We start from the raw sequence: 12,382 nt of genomic DNA, 5'->3' as shown, positions 1-12,382 counted from the left end.
GTTCTCCACACTAATTCACATGCCTGACTATTAAGGGACACTCCTCAGCGCAAAGGATTATCACTTGGCGATTCATCACTATGTTGTCGTTTCCATGACATCACACTGCACTAGCTACAAAAAACTTCAGTTATCTCACAAATAAAACACATTTATCAACGCGCGAATCAGACCTGACCAAGTGCTAGCGACGACAAATGGCAACACTTCAATATGGAAGTCAGGGTAGTTATAGATGGCACCACTATATTAGCCATATTGCCAACAACTAACAAATGAAAATAGTTTATCTTTATTTTTCAGCTCACTTAAACATTACATTTTTTAAAATGCTCATGTTTTTGTAAGTAAATAAAAGGTTGTACGCACTATACAAAATTAAATATGAACTAATATGTATAAAATGCATAACTGTGTCTGACATAAAAAGTAGTGGATTGGTCATTCTGATTGATGGGTGAAGTTCTTCAATTATTTTTTGTAGTAGTGCCAACATTAACAATTGTCAAGTGCAACGTTGTGCTGGCCCACCTATAGACAGTTGTATTTAAATGTTATACAGTTCAACAGTTTTAATATGAAAAGGGTTTGACACACAGTATTCTGTACCAAAAATTCAGTTCCCAGAAGAAAACCGTAATTTAATTTTGATTGCAAATGTTAAAAACATTCAAGTTCTTTAGACCTTTTCAGTTGTGAAATTACCAGCATTTCGCCCCTGGGACAGTTGGATTGCTACACCTTTCCAAGGCTAGTGTACCGTTGAGACACCACTGCAAACCTCTTATGTAGGACAATGCAGTGACTGTGTGCTAGGGGAAGTATGTACCTACACTTTATAAATGCCTGCCTTTGGCTTTTATATCAGAAATAAAGTTCTCAGGAAAAAAAGTCAATTGCAGTTGTTTAAAACATTGGAGCACTTTAGTTTTTTTCAGTCTTGAAACTACCACAGTTTTGCCTCAGTGTGGCCGTGGGCTGGACCTAACTTGAGTAATAAATTCCAGATTTGCTGTACAGGAATATCCTCATTGTTATAATTGATACTTTTGTGATTTTTCTGTACAGAACAGTGTAAAACACCCTTTGCTCCCAGTTTCGGAATAAAATAGCATAATAGCATTTTAATGATCACTGAAATTATTTCAGTACTGTGTATGTTAAGGTAATTTCAATGTTTTTTTTTTTTAAAATACAGATGTTTTTTATGCATTTTAAGTGAGTTCATGTATCATAAATCAGCCCTTCAGGCCATCCCGACAAACAAATGCCAGGTAATCCCTTGTCTCAAGACTGATGACGGTGTGGTTAGAGTTTGTGTTCTTGATCCATTAGAAGGCCTTACAAAAACAGTGCCAATATTCAGTAGATGATGGTATAAGACAAAGCTCAAAATGATTACAATGGTGATGAAGTTGGCAATCATGCTTATCTCCTAATGTTGATACTGTTTATGTATTATATTGCCAGTTGCTTCATTTTGATTGGTTAGTGGAAAACAAAATGAGCTACATGAGATTAAACCTATTTACATGTATTTTCAGTAATAATAATGGCATATGGCCTCCGGAGAGGCCTGGTGCGGGTCTTTTTCTCTTAGGTGGCCTATTATTTTTTTCAGTGAGGAATAAGGAAAAAACTCCCTAAAGAGATGGCTAATTTAAGTTTGTTAAAATTACAGAAGAGAATTTACCATCACTGGATATTTTGTCCTCAGAAAATAGTAACCTGAATTAGGGGCACCTTATGGCAGAGTATATTATATACCAGGGGTTTCCAATTAGGAAGGGGTCGAGGGCCACATTGGAAACCTGAGGTAAGATTGCGGGCCGCACTTTAATAATAGGCCAATTTTCGTAAAATTCTACAAATAGAACAGAGGTACCAGTAAGAAATAATGTTCATAGTTCAATTGAAGTGAAGGTTTGATTATTTTAATTGCTTAAAACACTATTGTACATCAGCAAAAAGGAGTGAAATTAAAAATTAACACTATTATACCCAGGACAATTGAATTCTGAAGAAGAGCACCCAACAATGACAGTTCATTTGAATTAATATTTGACGAATGACAAAAAAAGAAAAAATGTCTTAAGAATAACTGAAATTAATAATGTAGTCAAAACAAAACTTGTGATGATTATGATAATGATAAAACACTTGTGATGATTATGATAATGATAAAACTTAAAGGAGGACAGTTCAGTGGCAGTAGTGTGGTTGATCAGCTGAATCTACCAATGAACGAATAAGTCGACTTCTGTATTGATTTTTAATGAATTTCATAGATGAAAAAAACACTTTCACATATGTACGTGCTCCCAAACATTGAAGTCATTTTAAGTCCAAATTGTCTTAACTTTGAGTATTTTTTGCTGGGTAGCATTTAAAAAAAATGTGATCCCTTTTCTTGTCTTGTCTGTAGGAACGTATCGGCTTGTAGATCGCACAGCTCAAGTTGTAGTTGTGGTTCTTGTTCCTCGATTGCAGAACCAAGAGGATTCATGTAAAGTTGTATACTGCTTTTCAGAATTTTAGTTTCCTTGAGTCGCGTGTTGAATTCTTCAATGATCTCTTGAATGTGTGAACTGAAATCTGAAAAATGTAAGGTTTCTCGGTCCTCCTCCCGCCGCTAATTTTAGACAGCAGGAGAAATGCGTCAATTCATTGTTTTCTGAAGAATGTTTGAAAATGTTCAATTTGTTTTGAAATCCATTAACATTTCCCACCATATCTAACACCTCATGGTTTCTTCCTTGAAGGTTGAAGGTGTGATTTGTCATGTCTGTTAGGAAAGCTAACTACTTTAAAAATTCTGGGCTTTGAATTTTCTCTTCTAGTTCTGAGGTATCTGACGAGACAAAGTTATTGAGAAATGCGGGGATTTCCTTGCAAATTGCAAAAAGAACGTTGAAGGCACTTCCCTGCACTCAGCCACCTCACATGGTTGTACAGCAGTAAGTCTCCATATTCTGAGTCAATTTCCAGCAGAAACTGTTTGAATTTTCTTTGCAAAAGCACTTGATTTCCACCTCTTAACATATTAATAATTGTAACCAAAAGTTCAAAAACTTCAGTTTTCTTAACTGATTTCCCACACAACGCTCCCTGGTGAATGAGACAGTGGATCATTGAACATGTTACGACATGTTACGCCATTATCTTTTAGAAATCCCGTCAGTCCTGTCTTCACCCCTGTCATTGGCGCTCTCGTCTGTCACGATGGCTGAACATTTACTGAAGCCTCCAACTCTGTCGACAGTTCTTTTAACAGCATCATAAATGTCCCTCCCTTTTGTTGTTCCTTGAAGAGAGCAAACATCAAATAGCTCCTCTTTACTACTGAAGTCTTCGAAGATGGTGCGTACAAATATTAGTAGCTGACTGACATCCTACTGATCAGAGCTTTCATCAAGGCATAGCGAGAAATATATGCTTCTCTTAACCAATTTAATGAGCTCTTTTTCTACTTTTTTCTCCTATATCAGTGACCCTTCTCTGTACTGTTTGATTGGAAAGTGGCACTGATTCAAATTTCTCAGCCATTTTAGCATCTCCGAAAGCCTTTGCCATTTCCATAGCGCGCTTTTTAGCAAGACTGCCTTCAGTGAAGGTTTTTTAGCCTTTGCAAGTTCAAGTGACACTGCATAGGAGGCGTACAGAAAAGACGACTGATTTTGTAAGACTTTACCAAACATACCTGTTTGCTGTTTTAATTTCTTTTTGAGGTCTGCAACCAGTGTGTGTCGAGCTTCATTCATGTAGAATTTAACCGCTAAAAATATGTATTTGTATTGAAAAGGTGGACACAATAATTTTAATTTGAAAGAGTTTACTTATTGTATCTTCAATACGGAACAAAATGAGATTAGTTACTTGTTGAGTAATGTCATTTAACATTGTACTCCTTCGGCACAGACACTATTTACATGCAAACCAAACACTGAAGCTTCCCACTGTTAGTAATTAGTCACTCTCCCAGCTTTCCTTGTAAATTCTGTTTACATTTTCAATTTTTCGTTTCACTGAGCTTCCGCTCATTTTCTGTTCACGTAAAAGACGCAAGCACTTCACACTCAACACTAAAAAAAGCCTCCAAAATGGACAGTATGGTAACTTGTGAAACTTCACTACACATCAAGTAAGCGCGACTGAGTGTGTGTAGACGGGAGAATAGCCAGCAAAAAAGCCTCCAAAATGGACAGCATGGTAACTTGTGAAACTTCACTACACATCAAGTAAGCGCGACAGTGTGTGTAGACGGGAGAATAGCCAGCAAAAAAGCCTCCAAAATGGACAGCATGGTAACTTGTGAAACTTCACTACACATCAAGTAAGCGCGACTGAGTGTGTGTAGATGGGAGAATAGCCAGCAAGCCTTACCGGGCGAGTCTATTGCTGCGTGAGTGAAGGGGATGGAGGTCAGTGGAGGGGCCCACGTCCGCTCTTGCCGCATCCTGCACTGTGAGATACGACGTGTTGGTCGTAGAACAGCTGATTTAATTCTGTATCAACTTCGTTTGCTCATTTTTTCTGTATCCGTTTCAGACCAGCCACTTGCTGTTATGAGTGTCTTTCATACATTTCATTAACATAAGCGATTAGAGTTCAGTTTCTGTGGAGTTGGGACCGGTTTCACATGAATGTGAAGATTCTTCGTATCAAGTAGGTAGTGCATTTCTGCAAAAACATTTTTAGACAGCTTGCAAATTATGAAACAGTTGAATGTTGCACATCGTATATGCCTGCATGACAATCAAACGTTTTTGTCATCATTAAGATATGTATGACAATATTCAAACGTAAGTTATTGAAAAGTATTCCCAGATGTTTAAATATTGATTTTATATTAATTGTGGCAAGATATACATGCAAGTGAAAATGATATCCGTACGAAAATATATGCTCTCGCAGAAATGAAGGTTTTACATTTTTTTAAAAATCTATTCAGATCAAGTGAATACTTAAAAACAGGAAATAATATTAAATAATGAATTAGTTCTGACTTGGGATAGTTTTTTGAATGAGCTATGAAATATTTTTGGTACATGTTCTTCAAATTTCTTAAAAAATATATATAATTTTCCCAAAGCTCTCGCGGGCCGCACAATATGGCTTAGTGGGCCGCCTTTTGGAAACCCCTGTTATATACTGTATTAAATTCCTCCTCTTGTTTTGCAGGAATGCCTTTCAGCCGCACACAGGATGGCAAGATCTATCAGAGGGCATTTGGTGGACAGTCTCTGAAGTTTGGCAAAGGTGGACAAGCCCACCGCTGCTGCTGTGTAGCAGATCGCACTGGTCACTCATTGCTTCATACATTATATGGTCAGTCCCTTCGATATGATTGCAGCTACTTTGTGGAGTATTTTGCTCTGGATCTCCTTATGGAGGATGGTGAGTGCCGAGGTGTGATTGCCTTGTGCTTGGAGGATGGCAGCATCCACAGGTTCAGAGCTAAGAACACAGTAAGAATCTTCCTTAGTTACAGGTATACATTATAAGAACTAGAATAACAGCATTGTTGTAAATAAAGATAATAGATACCATATTTGCTCACATATAATTCTCACTTTTTGACAAAAAATAAGTGTGAACATTTTCAGTGCGTGATATATGTGGGGGATTTGTGTGCAAAAGATCGTATTACCGAAAAAATGTAAGATTTGCATTAGGCTATTGAAACAAGACAACTGGCATACTTAACCCTATTCGTTTCCACTGCCTTCAGTCTCAGAGCTATTCTTGCGTGCATCATTCTGGTCACCATCCCATACTGCATCATCTTGTCTTCCGCCCAACGCATTAGCGATGCCCATCTTCAAGAAACTCTTCACAATACTGTCTGTCGACACCATAACCCATGCCCGCATAACCCAATCACACACGAGTTCAAGCGACTGCCTCTTTGCCTGCTGGCATCAGCTCATGCTCCCCTCCTGCCATCCATTCGGCGTACAATTTACGTATGTTGTCCTTGAAGGGCTTGTTCACAGAAACATCTGGGCTGTAGACAATGTGAGAGTCCACCAGGACTTATGAGATCAGTTTTCATTTCCTGAAGATGTTTCTTCGTGTCTTCCACCAAGTGTCTGCGGAAACTGTCCCACACTAGCATTGTTGGGTGTCAAAGCAGTGCCCCTGGCCGTGTTCCCCACACCGTATGGACCCAGTCCTGGACGAGAGATCCACCCATCCACCCACCCACCCACCCACCCACCCACCCACCCACTCGAACCCGTACATGAATGCCTTTGGAGTACTTCGCTTTAGGCACTGTTTTTCTTTTGAAAACAATGTATGGTGGCAATTTTCTTCCGTCTGTGGTTTTTGCTAGCATGACAGTGCAACACTGTTTTTCACACCCAGTTGTATGTTCAAGCACGCTAGATTCTCCCTTCTTGTTGATGGTGGTGTTGCATGGTATGTTGAAGTATATCAGGTTTGATCTGCATTGCCAATTTGAGATAAGAGGTAGGTAATTGTTTTACTTCCACATTGCTATCATATGGCGATGAAAATCTATGATTTTGTCGCTGAAATTGCTTGGCATTCTCTGGCAGAGAGATGTTCACCTTCGCAGAAACAATCCCTTTCATGTCGTGAATCTATGGATCCAACCCCGGCTCATTTTCAGGTCCAAACAGCTAATTCCTCCCATAATCGTTAGTTCGCGCGCTTTGAAATGTAGCATCTCGTGCAAGATACTAAAGCAATCATTTTTGCAACTCTGTAACGTAATGAAGCAACTCGTCTTCCTGTTCAGGAAACTTACCAGTTTTTGACCGTCTGAATGCCTTACGTGTTCGATTGGTGGTTTCTAGCGCAGCTTTCCGTTTACGCCTGTAGTGAACATGCAACTCAGTTGCACTGAATTCTCGACCGGCAGCTCTATTACTATGTTCTTCAGCATATTTTATCACTTTGAGTACCCAGCTGTATAACACCCACGTTTCTCCATAACTTAAAGATCGAACTGTACAAGGAAAGTTAGAAATGAGAAACAAGAATGAAAAGTGAAGACAGAATACTGGTACTTGTTGACAATACAACAGATGATACCTAATACCTTGATCACTGGACTGCCTGCACAGGGAAACACTCCCATTTCATGTGATCAGCTCTGCTGGATAGGTAGCGATAAGCATATTGACAAAGATGGAAGAGTGAGAGGGATGGCCGAGTGTGACTGACTGACTGACTGGCTAGGAATGCGGCCTTGGGGCGGGGGTTTAAGTTTGGTATTTTTGTTACAGCAGCTAGTCTCAGCTGTTCTGCAGGTAGAAAGAAATGCAGCTTCGTCTTGTACGTCACGTACAAAGTACCGTAACAGCAATTGGTACAGTCCCGATATTTAATGTAGGCATGTCCACGGAATACCTAAACTTTATTTCGTGTATGTATGTCTTTATGGACCGGTTGCATAAAGACATCTGACTGGAGATAAATTTAGAACCTAGTTCTGAAAATGAACTGAGATTACGACTTCGTCGCGTTGTACAAAACTGAACTCGGTTTACACATGTGTAGTTCAAATGTAATCTGAGTTCAGAAAGTGGACGTTGCAACACCGCAAAACAAATGAAGTACGAAATAGCTTTGCCCATTGGATAGTACTGAAATGACCGGGCGAGTTGGCCGTGCGCGTAGAGGCGCGCAGTTGTGAGCTTGAATCCGGGAGATAGTAGGTTCGAATCCCACTATCGGCAGCCCTGAAAATGGTTTTCCGTGGTTTCCCATCTTCACACCAGGCAAATGCTGGGGCTGTACCTTAATTAAGTCCATGGCCGCTTCCTTCCAACTCTTAGGCCTTTCCTATCCCATCGTTGCCGTAAGACCTATCTGTGTCGGTGCGACGTAAAGCCCCTAGCAAAAAAAAAAAAAAAAAAAAAAAAAAAGTACTTAAATGGTGCGATTGAGCTGGCCATGACTGTCGACAAATGAACGTCGTTTGGAGTATGTACTGCAATTTCTTCATATATGCTTTTCTTGCAGCGAACACAAGTGAAGGAAAAGTGGATATCAGACTTCCCTCAGTCAACCCTTGTTTTTTTCTGATCCTGATGGTATTAGGGTTTGAGAAGCTTAACGAGTCTTTCATTTTCACTACCTGTGTTGCTGTTCACTTTCTTTTATTCATTCTTTGAAGAATCGATTAGTGTTTAGAAGGGGTGATTGCCCAGTTGCATTGGTCTTGTGTGGTTTAATATCACGTCAGGATAAAAACTTTACAGCTTATAAATCTCGTATTTTGTCCCGTATTGGCTCAACACAACTAAGGTTATGTTACAAGGATATTCCCACCTTTCAGTACTCTTCAATTTCTTATAGCTAGTTTATTATTTACATAACATAATTCAGCTTAATCTCTGAGTATAATACTAAATAGAACATGTTTCATTCCAATTATGGGACATCTACAGCTAAAAGATTTAACAAAAATTAACAAGATAAATAAAACACTTGTGATGATTATGATAATGATAAAACACTTGGGTGATAATAATGAGATAAAAGGTTCATTCATGGTTAAAATTTTCCAACAAGTCAGTGTCCAAGTTAACGAATAAAATCGACGTAAGGGGTCTTCTTTTTAGGCTGGAGAGTATGTACTTGTTGAATCTTGAAGGTAAAATTAGGAATATGAAAGATTTTCTTAAAATATGATTGTCGGGGGAATTCTTGAAAACAATCGTTGAAGTTGAATTTAAAGTTAGACTGTTGAAAAGTCTGATACAAGAAAGAAATTAAGTAAGAAGGGTGGTATATTAAAGGAGAGATCCTTGTAAGAATGAAACGTGTTCTATTTAGTATTATACTCTGAGATTAACCTGGATTATATTATGTAAATAATAAACTAGCTGTAAGAAATTGACAAGTATTGGAAGGTGGGCATCTCCTTGTTACATAACCTTAGTTGGATTAAAATGTTGTCACGTACAGTCTGTCATATGTCCGTTTTTCCTTTATGATTCCTGTTATTGTTAAATCATACATTTGGTCATAGTGCTTTTATGAGCACAGCAGAGTGAATACGAAGCTGTCAGGAAAAGGTGAAGCAACTCTGCATGTCAGTAGCTAGCTCATGTTTCACATGTAGTGCGAATCAAACAGGGCAGTCCCCAGCTGGCAAACGAAGCATGTTTGAATGCGTTACTTTTTCTCGAGAAGTACTTGGATCGATTTTTGAAATAATCACAGTGCTGAACTTGTAATGCTTGTAAATTGAAGGCTAGGTGTAGAAAACAGTGTAGTTCCATTTTAAAAACAAAACAGCATTACCTCAGAGGATATTGACACCTTGAACGGTCCATATGTTATTTGAGATGAACAACTTAGCTGAATAACCCTCTGTATCCCACTAATCAGACATCTTAAAACATGAAGGAGGTAATGTAATATTGTAAGCAATTCATAAAGGTTATGTTGTAGAATTATATTTCACTGCATTATAAGATGTGTAATATAGCTTATATAGTGAAATTTTGTTATTGTGTTCCTCATTAACACGTTTTGCCGCTTAGCACGTCACGAATTCAAAGTCCCGTTTCTCATCGTATTAAATCTATATAAAAACAACTCGCTTATCGCGTCGCAAATTTTCGCTGTTACCGCTTAGTACGATCACATTTTTCCTAGCCCTGAAAATGTTAGTCATCCCTTGTGAAACAAACACGATTTCCAACTTGGGTAAGATCCATTGCCACAGTTGCGTGATTACAGGAAAAGGCCTTAACACATTGCGGACCGGGTGCCGTTCGCCCTATGCACAGCCCTGTTCCCGGCCACTTTCTAACTACCTCTAAGCTGGAGTGCATGAATACAAATAAACTGTCAGACCTTCAATAGCTTTTGAAGGACTATTGTGTATTTTTCTATTGGCCTTCCTGAATAGTTGTTGAAATGCAGGGTATTTCTTGAAATCTATTTCGGCTCATAGTTTTCGGAAATATTGGTCTTTTTATTAGGGGATCGGTTGGCCAGTAATCTTTCAGAAATGATTTCTTCACCTGCCGTATCAATATACACAGAGGATTAATTTTTTAATTTTCCTGCTAGTGACATTAGTCCACTTTAGTGTTTTAGGGGATAAGTTATGAGAATGTGATTTCTGCTCATAGTGTAAGTTTGTCTTTTCAGCTACATACTGAAAAAATTCCTCACCAAACATAAGTCCTGCTACTTATCCTATGTTTCCAGATTCATTAGGCCATACCTTTATACCAGGAGCACCTTCAAAATCCTCTAACCTAGGTTCACTGTTGTCCATAACCCAGTCGTCAGAAAACACTGCATTATTTACAATATTTAGAATATTTACACCCGTAACACAAATATACGTCTCGTTCTGCGCTACGTGCGTTCCACACCTTGCCTCGTCATCACTTGAAACATTTCCGTTAGAAGATATTTCATGGTCGTACTCTAAATACTCAGCATCACTTAATATTCGGAGCCTGTATCAGCACATAATTCGCGAATAATTTCATCTTTGTGTAAACACGTGCGATCGCTAGGCGCTGCCATCTTGCATGGCTCTTCGAACTTTGTAAACATGTTGTCAAGAAATGCAAAGAAAATCTACGATATGAAGAATACTCGAAAACAAATGCGACTATCGATTGTGTAGAACCATACGTAACAGAGTTCTATCACCCTTGACCTCCAAATAGTTCCCGTATATCTCAAAAGGTAGCACTAAAGTTCAGTCTGCTGGGTCTGCTGCTAACACGAGATAACTCGGGACCGGTCCGCAACGCTCGGCTAGGCAAACACGAGTTTTCTCGGGACCGGTCCGCAATGTGTTAAATTCCTGAACTTCACGGGATAAGTTGCATGTTCGGGGAGCAAGCTGTTAGCCTCAGGAATGTTCAATTTTGCTTGCCCGTTAGCAGCAAGATTGCTGAATAACACAGTGAGTGTGCTTGTATTTTGCATTCCATTCAGAAGTTAGAAATTGATTTTGTGTTGAGTGATACAGTGAAGTTTAGCGAATATTTGTCGTGTGATACGGTAGCCTATATTGGGAACATAGGAACCTATCAAATCTCGAATTTTCACTATTGCCGCTTACTGTGAATATGATCACATTTTTCCTAACCCTGATAATGTTATTTGTCATCCCTTGTGAAGGAAACTTGATTTACAACACAGCTAAGAGCCGTCGCCACAGTTGCGTGATTACGGAAAAAGTGAGCCTATTTGTGCTTGTATTCCATTCAGAAGTTAGAAATTTATTTTGTGTTGAGTGTTTACAATGAAGTTTTTCGCGTGATACGGTAGCCTCTATCTGAATTGGGAACATAATTGTGTGAAATTGACAAGTGTGGTGCATATTTGTCTTGTGATAGCCTAGGTATGGATACGGAAAAAGTGAAATTCCTTTCTAATGAAGAAAACGTTAAAATCTTTCAGAAAGTGGACTGGCATCCATATCGTTAAGTGTGCAGAGGTCACAAATGTTGAACTCACACCTTCGAGTTTCGACTCCATTGATTCGACGTAGTCGATTTTTTCAAAATGTCGGCCAGTCATCTGTTGCAGTCACACATATCAGAGTGCAACCTCCAATTCATTGTGTAAGAGTGTGACCAGAAAATAATGTTTTATAACCCACTGATCCAAAATAAAAGGCTTCTACTGACATCTGTTTTAGAAAGAGTGTGATCTGCAATAATACTTGGATATATTTATTGGCCCCTGTGCATAGTTTTCATATTTGTTGTTTGGTGTTTCTCACACTGTTCATTGCACTTGTTGTATAAGCTCGAGCAGAAAAGGTTTTCATATTTGTTCTCTCGTGTTTTCCACACCTATTAATACTTTTCTCTCATCTTGAGAAATGGTAGATATAGTTTTCATTGTACCCGCGGATACATGACGTAAAATGCCTTCGTTGTTGCAATTTACAAATTTCATCATATAGATCCGTATTGATACAGTTTAAATTAAGAACTAGTGTTAGGTTTAATGGTCCACCCAATCAACACACTTCACTTTACGAGTGAAAATTGTTTAATATTAAAATATATTAAACATACTTTGGAACATGTTTCGTCTCATTTGAGACTTCTTCAGCCGTAACGTCTCGTAACCAATTACGATGCTCATTGTTGCTGTCTAATAATTTTAAAACTTTTACAAATTTACAACTACTACAGCTAACAATGTATTTTTACAAATCTGTTACGAGACGTTTAGGCTGAAGAAGTCTCAAATGAGATAAAACATGTTCCAAAGTATTTTTAATATATTTAAATATTAAATATACTCTGCACGGCTGTACTTCTAAATTGACGTTTAGACCAATTTTGGGTCTGTCTGGTGGTTATGTGCTGAAACATAGACATCCAATCAATCCCAAGCTGCCATTCGTATCGAC

At 38.5% G+C, this 12,382-nt stretch overlaps 1 protein-coding gene across 1 annotated transcript in view; it reads left to right on the top strand.

Annotated features, from left to right (window-relative positions):
• Nucleotides 1–12,382, top strand: part of LOC136877268 (succinate dehydrogenase [ubiquinone] flavoprotein subunit, mitochondrial) — a 133,638-nt gene that overhangs the window by 65,342 nt on the left and 55,914 nt on the right. The window contains exon 5 of the mRNA XM_067151177.2: nt 5,182–5,468. Coding sequence (XP_067007278.1) covers nt 5,182–5,468 — 287 coding nt within the window. The remainder of the gene's footprint in view (nt 1–5,181; nt 5,469–12,382) is intronic.

Source organism: Anabrus simplex, chromosome 7 (genome assembly GCF_040414725.1).
Source record: "Anabrus simplex isolate iqAnaSimp1 chromosome 7, ASM4041472v1, whole genome shotgun sequence".
Lineage (NCBI taxonomy): Eukaryota > Metazoa > Arthropoda > Insecta > Orthoptera > Tettigoniidae > Anabrus > Anabrus simplex.
This window is presented reverse-complemented; position numbering and strand designations above follow the sequence as displayed.